This window comes from Corythoichthys intestinalis, chromosome 9, assembly GCF_030265065.1.
Source record: "Corythoichthys intestinalis isolate RoL2023-P3 chromosome 9, ASM3026506v1, whole genome shotgun sequence".
NCBI classification, from domain to species: Eukaryota; Metazoa; Chordata; class Actinopteri; order Syngnathiformes; family Syngnathidae; genus Corythoichthys; species Corythoichthys intestinalis.
In genome coordinates, this window is record NC_080403.1 from 24,575,176 (window position 1) to 24,595,509 (window position 20,334).

Genomic DNA, 20,334 nt, shown 5'->3' on the forward strand with positions numbered 1-20,334 from the left:
TTTTTCAAACAAACTAAATGGTTAAATTCTGACCGCATAATGACTTACTGTGCCGGCTGTGTCGAGAATTTCAAGCATACATTGCTGCCCATCTACCTCCACTTGCTGCAAGGAAAAAAGGCAGATGGTTTATCAAACATGCAGAACAACAAGCAGCAATTGCAGTCTCATTGCAATCGGCGTTTCACAACAGGTCATAATTTCCAGGAACGACAACGTTTGCAACTTCGAAGGGCGCGGCTACACACTGGAGAGCAAAACAACGTGACGTCAAGAAACGGGAGACTCACCTTTCTGTACGAGTCTTCTATTGTCGGGTCATATTTTTCCACAAAGATTCCCTGGACGAACTGAACTGTCTGTAGAAAAAGAAGACAATGTGGGATCAATCATTGGCCATTTAAAGACCACTGCGAGCTCCTTTTGCATCATCTGCCAAAGAAGGGGATTTCCCGGCCTGTATTCGGCATCCCAGTGTTAGATCAGCACCGTAACAGAGGCGTGATACAATGGAAGAGCGGAAGATTAAAATGAATCCAACAATTTCACTTCTAAACAGCAGTCTTAAGGGATAAACAACACCTGGTTGAAGTTAGCTTGGTACAGCATTGAGGTTTCAGGACAGCCTTGTGGCGACTTTGCAATCTGTTACTCGTTTGGCCCCATTAAAGTGTCAGGTTGTATGATTGAATCGACACAATGGAATTCGTGCAGTGTAATTTAAAAACAGGTGCATCATTTCCAATGACAAGGCCGGAGTAGTAATAAAAAAATAATCAAGTCCAAAGTCTTTGTGAACTAAAAAGATAAAACTCATGAGGAAATTTTTTGTAGTGTTGTCGCGGTAGCAGAGTTGTGACAAATTAACCTACAAAATGAACTGTCAACAATCGAAAAAAATCTATAAAATGTTATCTGTTGATGTTTGATTTGTTAAGAAAATTACAATTCCTAAAAAAACAGTTCAAACTGCTCAAATGCCGTCCAATCTCAATTATTGTTTTATATCCTATTTTCACTGATAGACCTATAGAATCCTTATGGAAAACTTAAAATATAGACTAGTTATGGGAAAAAATTGTTTTGACCAGCCCTATCCGATTTTACATATCACGATTTTTTTTTAAATTTATGGTACTTTTAATAAATCTTTGAAAACTTCGAAAACGAGAGAGCAATTCACCTTTTTCTGAATATATGAAGTATAAATTAAACAACTTAAAAATAATGAATCTTATTGGCTGTTATCATTTCTGCCACATTTAAGCGACTGATCACTAAAATTGATCCTTAAATTTTTCTTGATTACTAATCATGATTAGGACGCGCACTACTGAATATTACAGGTTCTCTGCAGGTTGCAAATATAAGATTTTATTTAAGACTTTAGGACCATAATGAATACAATTTAAGATCCATTTCACATAAATGCTGGAAAAAAAGCATAAAAGACGAAGGAAAATTGAAGACCTAGAATTACATGCAAAGTATAGGAATTTATTCACAACTCTTTCACATAAATTGCAATACCAAATACTTAAGCTAACTGAAAACACCAGGAATTTCTCTGTTGTGAATCTTGATCTGCAAAACTCTACAGCCAATGGCCGTTGGCCACTTAACCATGGATGCAAGCCCCGTACTGTAATTCAGTTCTGTTTAAAGTTTTCTCCGCTATGTTAACTAAACTGTCAACACAAAACTGCACATGCACAGCAAGCGCTGGCGGTGTTTGATAAAGTCTGGCAGGGCAGCACAGGTAGTTCCGCTTTGTAGTTGCGTTGGACCATCCCCAAAAATCAAAACATCTAAAATCAAGACTGAAGTTTATGCATGTTCTAAATAAAAGGTCAGTAGAATTTTAAGACCTTCCACTGTAGTGTTTGAGACATTTGATGAGATTTTAGGAGAATTTTAGACATTTTAAGGCCTTAAAATTCAAATTATTGGATTTAGAATTTTTGAGACCCCGCGGATACCCTGTATTAATTGAGTCCATCATTAAATCGATCAGTCTCTCAGTTAATCAAACAGAGATTTGATTCACATTTAAAACACATTAGAATGATTTGCTGGTTGCAGTATTGTTTTCGTCCGACAACGAAAATATTTCGTCAAGGAGCTATTTTTTCATGGCGATGACGTGCTGCAAACGTGTCTTGGGAAACCAAAACATAACTAGATGGATGGCAGTTGTCGTCTGACGACACAAGAGCGAGACGAAAATTTCCCATAGTTTCCGTCAAATTCACAATGTGTGATATTTTGTGTAGTTAGCACGCATTTACCAGTGTTTGGTCGTGGTCGTGTCACTCATGTGACGTGCTGCCTAATACCTAATAAAATTAAGCAATACTGCATGAGAGGGAGTGTATATTGGTATTTATTCAAAGGGCTACTGCTCGAATAAACACTGAGGCACCTTCTGGTTTAGCAACATTTCAAATTAGGATGGGCCGATATGGCCAAAAAAATGCTCATGATTTTTATTTCATATAATCTGATTTGATTGAACGTTTTTATGTTGTTTTTTTAACAGGTAGTTTTAATATCACTGTATATTAGCTTGAAGTATGATTGCAACAATGAGTCGGTTGCCAACTAATTACACAATCGATTTTTGCCGGCAGCTATGAGCAGTCCTGTTTGGGTCCTTGTTTGTGTGTAATGTGAGGCTGCATGCGCCCGTGATTAGAGTAAGAAAGAGAGAGTTCACCGCTGCAACTGCTGCTGAATCAATAATACCGTATTCCGAAGTGTCAAAAATTAGATCGTCTCTCGTGTCGTTAAATCCAGTGTGCCTCCTTAAGAGGTCAGTAAATTAAGTCAATTGTATTGTTTGTAGTCTTTGTTGATGAGAGGTGACTACTTAGTAAGGTACACTATAGTGCTGCCAAAAACAACACTGGTTCAAAGAGGAGGAAAAATAGAGGCTTACAGTCCAAAAACTATGGTAATCACAAAAACTATAAGTCTACTTCTATGAAGGACTACAAAAAAAGCATTTAGAGGCTGTAATAGGACGCTATGGACAATTTCAAGATATAAACTGGCTCCGAACAACAAATCTAGGGCTGTCCCAAACGACTAATTTTCTCCCGATTAGTCAGCCGACTATTTTTACGATTAGTCGACTAATCTAATAATTTAAAAAAAAAATTTTTTTTGTTTTTGTTTACTAATTTAGCAATGAAATTTTTGTTGACGCTTATCAATTCACAAAAAACATATTGGATCACCTAAATTATTTACTAAAGTACAAATAAACACGTAAATAACAATAATAAATCACAAATAAACAATGACTTCAAATGCTGATAGAATTAACTAGTGTAGCATCCCGATTGAAAAGATGGTCTCTTAAACTGATGGTTTACAACTTTTATTCCATCCTTGATGTAATCACACTGTAAGAGCTACGGTGCACACAAATAAAACAACACAATTAGAAATTAACGAAAACTTTTCACCTTTTTCCTTTTAAACCTTATTTATATATCAATGAATTGCCTATATGAATTGCCTTTACCTTAATTTATTACCTTATTATTGACAATCTCTTCCTTGAGTGCAATCGCTGTATATACTGTATATATTTATGACCTTTTAACGTTATATAATTTTCTATACCATAAAATAAACAATAACATGAAATAAACCTTTCAGTTAGCAATACTAATAGCACTTATAGGCCCATTGTCAATGAAACATTATTATTTAGTAAAGCGACAGCACCCTCTGGTGTACAAAAAATGCAAAAAATTTTTTTTTACAAACGGTGACGGCGCTTGAGGTGTTTATTCACGGCCGACGTGCAGCCAAGCTTGGCAGTGAAGAGACAGGACACAAGAGTGTACCCTCCTTTATTTCTTTGAAATAATGTTTTGGACACTCTGGTGCGCTTTTTTGGCTTTGTGCCGCTTTCCCCGCTTGCATACAGAGCATCCGACATTCTGAACTTTCCGCGCATATATTTTTTTAACCCTTCATTAACCGTCGACGGGATGTTGTGCTCGTCGACGGATTTACGTCATCGATGACGTCGACTATGTCGACTAGTCGGGACAGCTCTAAACAAATCCATTATCAAAATAGTGATAGAGCTGTGTTGTCATTGGCAGCCCTTCTAATTTTTGTCTTAGTCTTTTGGACGAATATACTTATTAGCAGTGACGTGCGGTCAGGGGAGGAAGGGGAGGCAGAGCCTCACCTGTCATCATGACAAAACAATAATTATAGCATCAAATTTATATTAATATTTGTCCATTGCTCTTTATGTATGACTCATTTCAAACATTTTTATAGTCAAAAATCGCTGAATTTGCCTATTTCCTGTTCAAATAAATAAATGAAACGAGAGGTGCGGCAGCAACGAGTTAAGCCTCACCTCTGAATGCGCAATCCATAAACCGGGTTGATACATGGAATTGGAGCGTGCTGGTTGAAGTACATCTGCATGTCGCCATTATAATGTTTCCAGATACATTTATTTGACCTGATTTTCCACAGTCTGGCTAATGTCTTTAACCCTTAAAGTTTAATGTTTGTTAGCGACATATTCAGTTTTGCTGATGGGAAATAAAACCGCAGTGAAAAGGCACAGGTTGCGGCAGATAGTAATCTGCCGCACTGAAAGGGGGCGTACGTGAAACTGGACTTTCCGTCAAAAGTGGACGCGATTAACACAACACCGGAGCGAAAAGGTTTGCTTCAAACTACGGGACAGAAGATAACTCGCGCTTTTCAAACGGACTGGTACACCCGAAAAGACTGGCTATGTGGCTGTCCTTCGAAAAATCGCCTTTTCTGCTTTCCCTGCCTTTTCTTCTCAACTTGTGCCAATGTCTGGACTAACACGAGATATTGTGACATTAAAAAACTACCACGAAGCCTCAGCAAACATGAGAGCTCGACCACTCACATTCAAAGCCTGATTGCTTTAAAAACTTTTGGAAGCTCAAGGATCGATTTGGGTTTGACGAACAGCGGAAGCTCAACGGTAGCATCCACAATGCTAAAGTAAAGGAAAACCGAAAAAGAGTTTGAAAGACCTCATTAATGCAACCTGCATCCTAGCTAAACAGGAGTTAACATTTCGTGGTAACGATGAGTGTATAAGCTCTTCTAAACGTGGCATATATGTAGAACGATTACATGGTTTTGCTGAGAAAGATGAAAGGTTAGCTAGACATTTGGACACATCCACTGTGTTTTCTGGCTTGTCAAATAGAACACAGAACGATCTAATTAGGCAATCCTTCCCATTGCGGCGGAGGGATTTTTTAAAGTAAAGGAAAATAAGGAGGACTTTTACAAAAAGGGCGCAGGTTTGCATAGGGACGGTAGGGACATAACACTACCAACTTTTCAGGATGCTAAAATTGTCCCCACCAACTTTTAAGCAACCTTACCTTTTTTGGATTATATAATGTTCAGTTATATAGAGAATTTAGATCTTTCAATAGTTCCATATGTTGTAAGCATAGAATTGACCCTACCATTATTAAGTGAATTATTTTCATTATGTTTATGTTTGCTAATAAAAAACACATTTATTCAGTAAGTTTTCAAAATGTTTCTTTAGTATTTTTTGAAAACAAAGGTTTGAATCGAACGGTGTATCATCTGAACCAATGGACGTAAAAGTTATTATCAATAGATAAGGATTTATTTTGCATTGATCATTTTGCCTATTAATTAATTAGGTTCATATACATGAGAAATGTGGCCCTTTGCCCCCTTCATCCAATCTGTTTGGTCTTATTAATGTACCGTCCCCAGCAAAAAGTGTACCTACATGCAGGTTATATGCTGTTATATTGTCCCTACGAATGTTGAGACCAAACCTATGCCCTTCCAAAGTAACGGTGGTTTTTGTGGTGAAGGACAGGCGCAAGACCACAAACAGTTTTCATTTCAATCTTATTAAAAAAAAATAAAAAATAAAAAAAAATAAAATAAAAAAAAAAAAAAAGAGCTTAGACTAAGAAAAATATATTTAAAAACTAAATTTTGGCCTTAAATAAAATATTCTTTTACTTTTCACACTTTTTGTTTAGCAATCTGTAATCAATTGATTACAGTATCAGAATTACAAGTTTTAAAAACAACTGAATATTTCACTAAAGGTCAAAATTGAATTCTGTGGTTTTGTACACCACTCTTTACTCTCATTTATGTTGCATGAATTATAGAATTGCGACGGCCAACACATTGAGGTTGTAGAGCAAATGCATGTTATTTTCTTACTTTTACGTATCGATAATATGTACCGTGTGTGCGTGTTTTGTGAAGAATGCTGATGAGATATGAAATAACCAGTAGCCAATTGAATAAGCTACCGTTTTTGGTTTATATATTTGGAAATCTGACACTAAAGGAGTCAGTGCCTCACCAACCATGAACCTCACCGCACGTCACTGCTTATTAGTCTTAATATTTTAGTCATTTCAAAATGTGTTCGTCTTAGTTTAGTTTTAGTCAATGTAATCGCCAACAATTTTCGGCTAGTTTTAGTTGACAGTTACTCAAAATGTTTTCATGTTTAAAATTCCAAAGTTTCAGTCCAAAAATCATGGTTTCCAACAATGTCGAATGAACATAGATGAACATATATTGTCGTGTCTACAAGGACAAGGCCAAATTTGTGATGATAATACACACTCAGCAGGAAAAGAGTTACAAGAGGGTCGAGTTACATTGTGTGATCACTCAGATAAGAAAACAAATCTTACCATGTGTTTCCAAATGAGCAAAATGGAGCGCAGCCTAGCTTGAAACGCATCCTAAACTCCTATGAGGAGGGTGAGAGAGAGGCGCAGCACCTCTCACATGAGTGACACGACCTAAACACCGGTACGATGAAAGTTGATGTACTCCACGTATAAGTATTTAGTCAACCACCAATTGTGCAAGTTCTCCTACTTGAAAATATTAGAGAGGCCTGTAATTTTCAACATGGGTAAACCTCAACCATAAGAGACAGAATGTAGGGAAAAAAAACAATCACATTGTTTGATTTTTAAAGAATTTATTTCCAAATTAGAGTCGAAAATAAGTATTTGGTCACCTACAAACAAGCAAGATTTCTGGCTGTCAAAGAGGTCTAACTTCTTCTAACGAGGCTCTACTCGTTACCTGTATTAATGGCACCTGTTTTAACTCATTATCGGTATAAAAGACACCTGTCCACAACTCAGTCAGTCACACTCCAAACTCCACTATGGCCAAGACCAAAGAGCTGTCAAAGGACACCAGAAACAAAATTGTAGACCTGCACCAGGTTGGGAAGACTGAATCTGCAATAGGTAAAACGCGTGGTGTAAAGAAATCAACTGTGGGAGCAATTATTAGAAAATGGAAGACATAAGGCCACTGATAATCTCCCTCAATCTGGGGCTCCATGCAAGACCTCACCCCGTGGCGTCAAAATGATAACAAGAACGGTGAGCAAAATCCCAGAACCACACGGGGGTTGTGTGGTTGTGGTTGTGGGGGGGGACCTGAATGACCTACAGAGAGCTGTGACCACAGTAACAACGGCTACTATCAGTAACACAATGCGCCGCCAGGGATTCAAATCCTGCACTGCCAGACGTGCCCCCCTGCTGAAGCCAGTACACGTCCAGGCCTGTCTGTGGTTAGCTAGAGAGCATTTGGATGGTCCAGAAGAGGACTGGAAGAATGTGTTATGGTCAGATGAAACCAAAATAGAACTTTTTGGTAGAAACACAGGTTCTCATGTTTGGAGGAGAAAGAATACTGAATTGCATCCGAAGGACACCATACCCACTGTGAAGTATGGGGGTGAAAACATCATGCTTTGGGGCTGTTTTTCTGCAAACGTAACAGGACGACTGATCTGTGTAAAGGAAAGAATGAATGGGGCCATGTATCGAGAGATTTTGAGTGAAAATCTCCTTCCATCAACAAGGGGATTGAAGATGAGACGTGGCTGGGTCTTTCAGCATGACAATGATCCCAAACACACAGCCAGGGCAACAAAGAAGTGGCTTCGTAAGAAGCATTTCAAGGTCCTGGTGTGGCCTAGCCAGTCTCCAGATCTCAACCCCATAGAAAATCTGTGGGGGGAGTGGAAAGTCCGTGTTGCCAAACGACAGCCCCAAAACATTACTGCTCTAGAGGAGATCTGCATGGAGGAATGGGCCAAAATACCAGCAACGGTGTGTGAAAAGCTTGTGAAGAGTTACAGAAAACGTTTGGCTTCCGTTATTGCCAACAAAGGGTACATAACAAAGTATTGAGATGAACTTTTGGTATTGACCAAATACTTTTTTTCCACCATGATTTGCAAATTAATTCTTTAAAAATCAAACAATGTGATTTTCTGTTTTTTTTTCCACATTCTGTCTCTCATGGTTGAGGTTTACTCATGTTGACAATTACAGGCCTCTCTAATATTTTCAAGTAGGAGAACTTGCACAACTAGTGGTTGACTAAATACTTATATGCCCCACTGTACATTATGAAAATGTCACGCTCTCACACATTGTGAACATATTTTAACGCATAATGCATTTTCGTCTCGTTGTCATCACATCAGACGAAAACTTGCCATTCTTCTCGTTATGTTCTCGTCATCGTCATGAAAAAAATTGTTCGTCAACGAAATATTTGTTATAGTCATCGTTGACGAAAAAACATTGCAAAAGAGTAATGCCATGATCAATTAAGGGGTAATTGATTCATTTTGACAGCACTAATCAAAATCACATAATCACTCAGCCCAAGTTCCAAGTTTCATGCTTCCTTCTGTACGACCGCACAATATATCGCCCGTAAATCATTCAGAAACAAATCTATATTCACTTTACAGGGTTCTTAAAAGTAAAAATTTGTTGCGGAGATGCCATAGATGTCCGGAGAGCTACGGGGAGGAATTTAAGAGGGAAAACTTACCAGAGCGGACTTGCCCACACCTCCAGAGCCTAACACCACTAGCTTGTATTCACGCATGGCGGGATCACTTCAGCAGACAGCCAAACAGTCTAGAAAGAAGCACAAAAAGACAAGAGAAATGAAGATTTCCATACAAAAATTAATAATCCAAGTAGGAATTTCCCAGTTGTTCCAGGATTCTACTCATTCCTGGAGGTTCCAACACAACAATGGAGGGAACACCCATAAGTGCAGATCCTTCAGGGAGGAGGAGGTGAAGAATATGTGACCTCTGTTTAACACAAGCCAGCTGTGCAGCACTAGTGATTCATGGATCCTGCTTGTATTCCTCACAATGACACAATCGGCTTGCTTTCAAGCACTGCTGCGCACTCAGTCTTTTTCTTTTTGCTCAATTACCTCTTTAAAGGTGCTGCGAAATATCAGTGTGTTCTTTTTCTAGCAAATGATAGAAAGCAGCTGCCGGTAGGGGAAGAGCGAGTCATAATGAGGAAGAAATTGTGCAATCTCTGGAATATGGCTTTGAGGGCATTATGGCGCAGATTCAGCTGGGTTAGCCAAGTGGGTCACTCCAAAGAGACCGCCGCGTTGAGGTTGACAAGGAACTGGGGGAAGTTAGTTTACTGTATTTCCATTTCACAGTTTTATGACCCTGAAAAAATGACAGCTACTTTGGTGTCATTTTAGGTTTCAGTGTCATTGATGCAATAGACTTCAAAACCTTTTTGACTGAGAGGTGCCAGCTGTGATCGGTTTTGGATTCCGCACCCAAAAATGCATTATAAACAGCTGTCAGATAAAGCAAAAATTGTGTTACCCAGTGTTATCTGTGTATTAAATAAAACTATTAGCGAATAGTTAAACAGTGACATACCGTATTTTTTGGACTATATGTCGCAGTTTTTTTTCAGTTTGGGAGAGGGTGCGTCTTATACTCTGGGGCGACTTATGTGTGATTATTTACGGTCGGGTCGGGCCGACTTCTCTCTCGCTAACTTTTTTAAAAATAAATATATATTCTTATATTTATACTAAAACGATGAATGGAAGCTAAATAAAATAAATATTTTGGATAAAACAGAAGGCACCGTGAATGCCTGCGCCCGTGAACGCAGTGGCCCCGCTCTCTTTTCAATCTTCCCCTCTCGCGCCCTGGCGCCCTCCGCGAGCATCCTATTATTTCCTTTTTGATATGGAGCAGCTATAGGAGTGAAAACAAACTAAAGACGGGGGAATCTAAAAGCAAACAACTGAGGTAGGAGTGGGATATGGAAAAGATTCAAATTGATTGTTGAAGATGCTTTACGGAAACCTGTGTCGGCTTCGCTGAATGTAAACGAATGTGGCGCTTTGGTCTCATACGAGAAATATAAAACTTTTCCAGCGTTATTTTGTTGTGTAAATGCATTTATAATGATAATAAAAATATGTAGACTATTTAGACATTGAGAAAACCTGAATTTTTTTTTCGACCAACTCGAGGAGATTAAAATAATTGTCAAATCCACTATCCACCTGTAAAACAGACAAGCAAATATAAAAGATATAAATGTTTACTGAATATCCATCTTACAGTCTTGTTTAGATGGGAGAATTCTTTACAAAAGACAGGCTTTGTTATCATTATGCATATAAACACAGACATCGTCACAAACGTACATCCCTGCATTTCCTCCTTCTCCTGAGCCCTCACAAATAATACATAAAATTTCGTCTTTTTTCGGGCTCGTGCCTACAAATAAAACATAAAATTTCAGTTTTTTTCGGGCTCAGACAAGCAAATCAAGTTCATTGATCGGGCTCGGGCCGTGTCGGGCTTTAATACCCGCGGGCCGGTCGGGTTGGGCTTGATTTTTTAGGCCCGATCTAACTTCTAGCATCATATAATGTTAGTAGGGGTGTAACGGTACACAAAAATCTCGGTTCGGTACGTACGTCGGTTTTGAGGTCACTGTTCGGTTCATTTTCGGTTCAGTAAGAAAACAAAATGCAAAATATAAATTTGCTAGTTGTTTATTACACACCTTTGTGCTTTCAAGAATAGAAACAGCCTATACAAAGCTAGAATTCTGCTCAAAAAGTAGCGGGTATTTTAAGATAATCCAACAACAATTTGCCTTTCAGACCCTGCGTATTGGTCAGCTTTCTTTCTGAAAGAAAGAAGAAAAAAAGTCCTGTGCTAAAGAGAAAAGCAATCCCAATGAAAGATTTGAACATGTATTTTACAAATGAAATGCCTCAATGAATCTTTTTTTTTTCTTCTTATGAACGGTTTTCAAAAGCTTTATTGGTGGATTTTCTCAAGGTAAAGCGCCACACAGAAATTAATAAATTTAATTGTGTAAGCAGGATCTGTGTACTATTCTCATTATTTAATTACAGGTGTTTTAGCTCATTTCAATTTATTTTATTTAAATTGGCTATTATTTATTTTATTATGTGTTTATATTTTACAAATGTGATGTAGTATTCATTTATATGGTATATTTTATGTTGTATAACCTATGTGAATATTAGTTCCTACTTGTTGTTTTGGTAGGAGGGTTTTGTATTGAACACGGGGCCGTGTTGGTTATTATTATAGCAGAGAAGACAGAAGTAAATCAACAAAGACAAGTCAACTGTGCCCCGATCTACCACTCAAGAGATCTGATGGACTCAAAAACTGGGTTACGATTGCATATTAGTTTGAAAATCGACCGGATCCACCGTATCTTTACACGAGTGACTTCCGGTCTGCTCGATCCTAGCTACCGGTAGTAGTATTGACGCAGGGGGGTCGCGACTCGCGTCAAATAATAAACTCTGCCGTTTTTTTCGCGTGCGTCGTGTTGAGCCGCTTCTGGGACGCGTGTAACACGCAGCCGCACTGCGACTGGTGTGCATTGGCTGACTGGCTTTAAAGCCCGCGTTCACTGAGCTCTCGCGGCGGCCAAGTGGTCGCGCCGTTGACGTTTCTGGGTTATACTGTCCTAACGTGTTGGTCCTCATTATAGTAGCGAAGACAGAGTAAATATAATCTACACAAAGAAACTAACCCGATCGACTCACGGCCTCGAAAAGGGTTACGTTACGTCAGAAACTCATTCGGTACTCCTCCGTTCCGAACCGAGCACCACATACCGAAACGGTTCAATACAAATACATGTACCGTTACACCCTTAAATGTTAGCATACCGTACACCTATTCAGGCTGTTGTTCTTTATTGTATTTTGAATTGCCTTACAAGATGACATGTCTGTTCTCGGTGCTGGATTGTATCAAATAAATTTCCCCAAAAAAATGCGACTTATACATCGGTGCGACTTAAATATGTTTTTTTTTCCTTTTCATTGGCTGGTGCAACTTCTACTCAGGTGCGACGTTTAGTCCGAAAAATATGGTAGTATTCATAGTCCAACTTTTCCAAGCACATTTTGATTCTGGTCCTCATATGCAGCCAAAATATGAAGCTTAGCAAAAACAATCAGTGATTAGTCGACTATCAAAATAGTCCTTTTTCCAGCCCTATTTAAGAGTGCTTTTTCAGAAAATGCTCAGGCCGAGCATGAACGTGTCGAGTAAACATGATTATTATCTTTCATACATCCCACTGGAAATGAATACTGAGTTCTGAGATAATAATCAAAGCAGCAGATATAATTGGGGCCCCAATGAAAACAGTAAGGCTGTTTGATAATCAACCTTTTGGCAACACATCAAAAGCAACCGGCACATTTGATTCATTTGGTAAAGCGGTGTGCAAAACACTGCACACGGCTAACTTCAATGGCAAGCAGTGGCCATGCGGTCGGATAAAGGCTAGGGTGTGAATAATTCATACTCGTTAATCCACTACCGCAACAAAGTTGTCCACACACTAAACACAGTGCAGCGCATTGATAGTGACATTCCAAGTGCTTCACCGTGTGGGATGTTGCCTCAAAACTCCCCTTTCAGAACACAACATCCCCGAATCCTTTTTAGAAGAGTGACGACATTGCATAAAATAGTAACAAAAAAAGGGGGTGGTAGACATGAGTGTCAGGTGTCTTTCTACCCCTGAGCTATATAACCGGTCTTTGATTTACAACAGTACGTATAAAGTTATGAACGGCGCGCAATGACCTGTTAGCTTGGAGTTCAGACTACGTGGTCATTTAACACAAGGCGGCAAGCTCAGTTAACTGCTGAACTGCCCGTTTTTCATTTGTGTGATATTTATGACTTACTAGTAAATTGACCAGGGAAGGGTGTTGTCACTTGCGGTCACTGACTAGAAACAAACAAACAAACAAAAAACAGCTTATACTGCTAATGGAAAGTTTTATTTGAAACTGACTTTTTAAAAACCTATACGAGATAGGGCTGGGCGATATGGCCTTAAGTACGTATCACGGTGAGTTGAGCAGATTTACCTTGATAACCAGGGGTGCACATAATTTTTTTGCCCAGGTTCTCAGAGGAGGACCTGGAGATGTGACTTGGTCCTCATTGAGCTTGAGAGCCGACCCGCCCGATGCGATAAATTTATGACAAGCTTCACTTAGAGCCAATTAACTTTAATTAATTATATTAACAATTAATGCTATATTAAAATCAACTGGCACAACAAAATTGCCATTACTTTGAAGTGAAATGTAAAGAAATAAAAAGCACCAATTCAAAATAAAGGGCATTATGCGGCTCCCACATGAACTCCAAGCCTTTTTAAAAGTGGGATGTCCTCCTCATAAGACCTCATTGAACGTGCATGTTTACCTTTGTAAAATGCGAGCAAAAACACGTTTGTCAGTGCATTTCGCTGTTCATTACCTTTATTCCGCCACTTGTCCATAGGGCGAGTGGGGTCCTGTTTGACATCGATATTTTGCGTAATTGCCACATGCGCTCTGTTTTTTCGTGCTTTTCAAAGTTTGGATGGCTGAAATTCTTTGACCCATCATAAAATGCGCTGCTCTTATCGGCGACATTGGGATTCTCACGGGACATTTTGTACCGCATTTCCGTGCGAGCATCATTTGCTTCTAGCCATGGTACATCCTGTAGCCACTTTTCAGCAAAAGTCCTTTTTTTCGGTAGCTCCGGTGACGTCTCTGTCGTCTGTCTTTTGACGGGGGTGGGGGAACACGGAAGTAATTACTCAGTGTGGCCTGCCTCTTCGGCATTTTGAGAAGTTATTTTCTCGTGTCCGCTGCAAATACAGTGGTGAGCCATCGGTACGCAAAAGCGTATCTAAGCCATTGAGGGCCAGCACGTTTGTCTACGTCCAGTACGCATGCGCGCATGCGGACCACTTAAAAAACTGCGACTTATAGTCCGACAAATACGGTATATAAAAAATTCTTAAACAATAAGAATTCAAGTACTGTATGAACATTTATAACAGCTTGTATGACTTGAACAATGTATATTATAAAAATCAATACGACTGTGCAAACATGCCATTGTATTCCAGCCCATGCCTACTCTTCTAATTCCTTGTCAGTGCCAGGGGGACGAAATGGCATAGCAATCTTTTGCAGGCAGTGTGACAAGTAGCTATTGAATTCCAGTCATTCAAGAACCCAATTAGGTTTGAAGCTGGATTTACACTGAATGATGGCACAAACCAATGTGGCACTATTAGAAATATTCTATAATTCAAATGAATGTGCCTTTAAATGGAGACTACGAATCGCACAGTTGTCCAAGTTAGTAGGTGGATGCATCTTGGCCAGAGGTAGAATGAGATATTTTTTATGCAATTGATCAAGAAATGTACTCAAAATTAGTTAAAATATAATTTAAAGAAATACTTGGTAGTTTTTCCATTTTGGTCGATTTTTACAACGCCGGTGGAAAACAGCAGTACTGCCTTAAGGAAGACATTTTCCAATGGGGACCAGCGCAGTTTCCCCATGAGGACCAGCGCACACCCGCAAAGGGTCGTAAAATCATCAATTAATTAATAATCAATCTCCCGTCGCCTGCAGATGGATTAAACAACATTTCTGTTTCCAGCGGCTGTGTAAAGGATGAATAGTACTAAGGTAATGAATCCCATTGTGGCTAAACAATAGCATATGACGTTTAGCAACCATGTGGCTTAGTGTGGCTAACCCCCCAACCCCACCCGAACTCGTTAGCGCTAACGAGTTCGGTTGAGAGGGAGGTTTTACGCCAGCGGGTGAAAGCCAGGCCAATGTTTTTTCTGTACATCCTGGTAGCTTTCCTTTTTTCCCCTCGTCTGACAAAAACTTTTTGTCGCTTTTGTTGCTCTGCCATCTTCGCAGAATTCACGTAAAAGCGTTCTCATCGACTTCCGTCTTTGTGATGAATCGGGAAAGGGGGAAGTGACGTATGCCGTAAAGCAGTCAGCACATTTGTACTTTTTTTTTTGTCCCTGCCACCCTCCCCAAAGTTAGTGTCGGTTAAAGCGATACAGCGCCCCTTCAAGATATAAAAGAGGTGTCATCCAACTAGTGGTCAGTCGACATATAATGTTATGAAAATATTTTATAAAGGCTGAAAAGTTACCTATTGTTGCTTTAAATCAGAAAATAAAAGTTTCTATCTTAACCATCAGACGTTGCCATTGCCACAGGAACCAACTTGTCCCGATTGATTGCAAGAACAACTTTATATTTTGAATAAGCTACAGAAATAAACAAGTCCGGTACCTTCCCAAGAAACGTCAACAATGTAACTATGCAGTTTGCATTTTGCAGGAAATAAGCGATCGTCCTGGCACAAATTGTGTTCGTTCTTTTCAGACGCAAGCATAAGTCATGTTGTCCAATTCCAAGGCATTTAGGCTTTTAATATCATTTGTGCGTTGCCATAATACTGCAGCTGAGAGTCATGACTGCGCACACAGCAATATCATTACATTATTCAAAAACTCAAAACACATTAGGACATGTATTTTTGTTTCAATAAAACGATCTTAAAAAGTGAAAGGACAACCGTAAAGTATTTAGTACCTACCGTATTACGTAACATAATTTAGTAGTAGTCACATGTTTAAAAAAAGGTCGACACTCGCTTTTTGAATATCAGGTTTCAAATCATTTCAAAACTTAAAATGTGAATTTGAGAATTTGAAAAAAAAAATGTTTTACAGTGTGTATTCTACACCGGAACACAACATCACAGTACTTTCCTACATGGCAAACACAAAAAAGGGCCATTTAAGGACATCTGCCTTGCACCAAACCTCACCCTGTTTCCACTCCCACTTAACAACAGTGTCACTCAGAGCAAAACAAACGCTGGGCTCGTCAGGCCCGGCAAATAAGGAGCGAGAGAAGGCGGCGTGCCAGCGAGCACACGCTCCACAGTGACATCACTCACTCTCCGGGGCCAAAAGGTATGTGTCCATGTAGGGCTGCGACGCTCTACGCCAGAGTACATTCAGGATTTCCTGGCGCGGGCTAATCTGACATAAGCGAGGCTGTCACATCTGCTGACTCAGCAGGGCGGGTTTATGATTGACGGCGGCACGTCCGTCAAGAAGTGGTGTCTTACTGGCACGTGACATTTACACATCCACTTGAGGTTTAAGAGCGGATAAATTGTCATTCTGGTCAAACGTTGATAAGACTCGTCACCACCACAACCGTACACAAAGCAGCGGAGAAGAATACGACGGCAGCTGCACAAAGCGGACTCGAGTCAAACTCAGAATTACGTCTAGTAGCAATAAGTGTGTAATTTGCAAAAGAGCCTATGCGATCACGGGTGAGATTGTTATATTGCCTTTGAAGCGGGAGCAGGAAAAAGGCTCCATTTCATTTTCCAGAGGTTCCAAAAACAACATTTAAGTGTTTTACGGTATCCCACATGGATATAGGAGATTTAGAGTCATTAGCGTTATAATATGCACAAGTCAAGTTTCATTTTAAAATCATAATTTATCATCTTTTTACCTCCGCCAGTAGGCGAACCCTACGGAAGGCGGAGGTTATGTATTCAGTTCCGTATGTTTGTCTGTACATTTATGTTCAAGATAATCTCTCTATTCGTTGTCGAGTTATCATTAAAGATGCAGATACTCTACCAAGTATGGAAATGCTTTGAATTTGGCTGTTATGGCGGAAGTCTAATATTCCCTAATATTCCCAATCGCGCACTGCTTGCACGTACTCAGCGCCCAGGAGAACCTATGCAACGCACAAAATAAAATTCAACGTATTGTTGCGTTACTAGGACTACTGTCGGCGCCGCAGTTATATGTAAGCGCGACACTCCTATTGGTCAGTTCGATATGGCAATGCGACGCTCCTATTGGTGCGTTCGATACAGTAACGCGACACTCTCATTGGTGGGTTACTACACCACGATTATATATAGTTATGAGGTGCATGACCGAAATGGGCGTGGAGAAAAATAGCGAAAGGTCAGCTATACTTCTGTGCCGATTTAGTGAAGCAACATTCTGCTGCCAATTTTTTGCAAGCGTTACAGTATTAATTAATATCTAATATTAGAACTAATCTAGTTAACTAGACCAACAAAATGTTTTCTGTACAATTTTTTGCAACTTTACTCCATGAGCAACAGGTGCCTAGTAGAGTAGGGCGGTATGGGCCGAAAATTTACCGTTACCGAAATTCTTCACGATGACCGACGTAATTTTGACCATGTCGGTAAATTCAGTAATTTAATAAAACAATATAGTCTTTTCATCGGGCTTTGCCTCTGTGTTGTTCGGCTATGTTCATTCCCCTTTAAGAAAGCAGTCAGTGTGCTTACATATGAAGTCACGTGGTTATCAGGAAATCAAACAATCAAAAGTCCAGTAGCCTAACGCTAGCGGCTAACACTACAAGCAAACGTGATGGAGTCTGGGTTAATGGAGCTTCACCAAACTTTCGCCCGACATTAAATAGACTCTTCCAGACGGGATATCACTCGCTGTCCTCCCTGGTTCTTGCAATTTCAGGAGGGGGTGCTTTTAGTGTTTTCTATTGGTAGCCAGGAGACAGGCTAACGCTAGCGGCTAACGCAACAAATGAACATGATGGGAGTCAGTAAGCGGCTCTAACCTTGTTGAAACAGCTGAACTTAATGGGTGGATTGGGCACGGACTGCATCTAGCAATCAGTATGCCGCGTTATTTTGTATATGTGTGTGTGCGATTTCTCTGGTAGCTTTTATGATGGTAAAGCATTCAGCATAAAGTATAATCCAACTGTGAAACCTATAATATGATCGTTTAATGGCCACAGCTATTTTTCTGTATGTGCTTGCTTTATTCTGTGTCATTAGTGCCATCATAAAATCTTAAAGAGCATACAACAGGAGAAAAAAAAAGTCTTAAATAGCATAATTATGTGAAATAGAATCATATTTTGAGACGATTCGACTATATACAACAATTTAGCAAAGCGCAGATGACGAGAAATGAGTCTTTTAATCTGCTGGTTAGCCACACCTACCATTATAGGGCTCTAGCGTCCCCAACAAGTGGATGACGTCAGCGGGAGACTGGATTCATCGGTTTTACTATTCAGCCCATTGAAGGGGAATTATTCAGAACGAGGAAAACGCGACGATGAGAGCCGCAAAATGTCATTGTTTCAGTCTCTCTACTGCAATATTTTTACAGGATATTCTTTATATCCAAGTATTTTTCCCCCAATAGCTAAATAAATGGCTTGATAAGGACCAGTCAGCCCGTCGAGGGGGAACTATTCACAACGAGGAAAACGCGATGAAGAGAGCTGCAAAATGTCATTGTTTCTGTCTCTTTACACTTCAATATTTTTACAGGATATTCTTTTTATCCAAGTATTTTCCCCAATTGCTAAATAAATGGCATGGTCATGACAAATAAGTCTTGTGCTAAATGGAATATGAAATAATAAAAATGCACTTATTCAGGACGACATGGCAAAATTACTCCATGGTCAAAACTGTCGACTTCACCTTTACTGTTGCACCTCCCGAACGATATTTTATGACACCTATATCGGACATATGTCATTTCCCTACCCAGGCTTCGGAGAATGTAAACAAACCAAGAGGCGTGACAGCTAGCCGACATGCTAACCCGAACCGAGTGATGTTTCAAAGTCTTCGAAGCGGAAAATCACACATAACTAGCCCGGAATATTTGACATGACGACTGGGTTGTCGATTGTCTTTGTGGATCGGCAAACCGCCCGGCGGAGATCAATTTACAGTTCGTTCCCCGGAGGAGGGCGGCTGCAGTTGTTGTGCAGCTAACGTGCAGCTAATGTGCATGAGGAGAGCTTTTTATATGCCTTTCAATGATCAAACGTAAGTAGTCCTTTATTGAAAGAAAGTTTGTAGTGTTTACTTTGTAATCGCTGTATTCGTATTTGACAGAATACAAAACAAGGTGTTTACTCACTTTCTCGTTAAGTCCAATGGCCCCACAGTAGTAGGGCTTCTTTTGGCTAATATCCACAGTGAATGGGAACCTTTTGAAAGTCCAAAAAGGCGCACACGCCTCTCCCTCATAAAGCAAGATTTTTCTGCAGCCGTTTGGCTGGCGTGATGCAAAAAATAAACGTATTAATCCGCAAAATCAGCTGAATCCTCATACACAACAGTACGGCTGTTTAGTGAAAAGGACGCCTTCACCCATACACGTCACAGCGCCCTCCTCCTCAATGCAAGACCGAAGCCGGAAGTTACTCGTTTTCATGGCGCGGGATTCAAAAAAACAAATAAATATAGCGATCGCTTCCACACACATCCAAGCGGTCCATATCATTCAGGAGCATAAAATACCGCGTGTGTATTATGAAATTAACATGCTTTTTGGTGTCACATGCACTTTAAATGTTTCATTGGCATAAGAGCAATATAGCTTTAATGTGGTTGTCTGTGTGGGGGTTGTATGTGTGCGTGCAGTTATTAAAAAAATGCTCTGAGAAAAAAAACTGAAACCTTGAAGTAAACACTTGTGTTGAGCAACTATGTCACATCAGCCATTAACAATAAGTTGTCTGTTTGAAGTGCACTACTCAAGCTGTTAGTCATTTGTGTTACAATGACATTGTTGCACAGTCGTCGTATTGATTTTTATAATGTTGTACATTGTTCAAGTCATACCAGCTGTTATAAATGTTCAGACTTGAAATCTTTTTGTTTACAAGAAATTTTATATACTTAATGTTTAGACCGCATGTACAATTGTTAAATTGAAAGCTGGTAAATAAATCAACAAGAAAACGTTAATTTGCATTTCATGCATTGATTCAGATTTTCAAACTATATAACAGTCCGCTTCGGCGAATTTATCGTCATTTATCGTTATCGAGGTAAATCTGCTCAATTTACTGTGATACGTACTCAAGGCCATCTCGCCCAGCCCTAGTGCTTAGCCAATAATACGATACAGTTCACTTCACTTGCGCTACGCAGCCAATCATAGCAGTGACATTGTAGCGTATATGTGCCCTGCACAAACGCGTCGTGCA

At 39.6% G+C, this 20,334-nt stretch overlaps 1 protein-coding gene across 3 annotated transcripts in view; it reads right to left on the minus strand.

Annotated features, from left to right (window-relative positions):
- The window catches only part of LOC130921540 (ras-related protein Rap-1A-like), a 42,983-nt gene that overhangs the window by 18,697 nt on the left and 3,952 nt on the right, over nucleotides 1-20,334 (minus strand). For all 3 annotated transcript variants that reach the window (XM_057845570.1, XM_057845568.1, XM_057845569.1), the window contains exons 2-4: nucleotides 8,920-9,008; nucleotides 291-359; nucleotides 49-105 (exon numbers count right to left, since the gene is read on the minus strand). In XM_057845570.1, coding sequence (XP_057701553.1) covers nucleotides 49-105; nucleotides 291-359; nucleotides 8,920-8,976 — 183 coding nt within the window. In that variant the 5' untranslated portion in view covers nucleotides 8,977-9,008. The remainder of the gene's footprint in view (nucleotides 1-48; nucleotides 106-290; nucleotides 360-8,919; nucleotides 9,009-20,334) is intronic.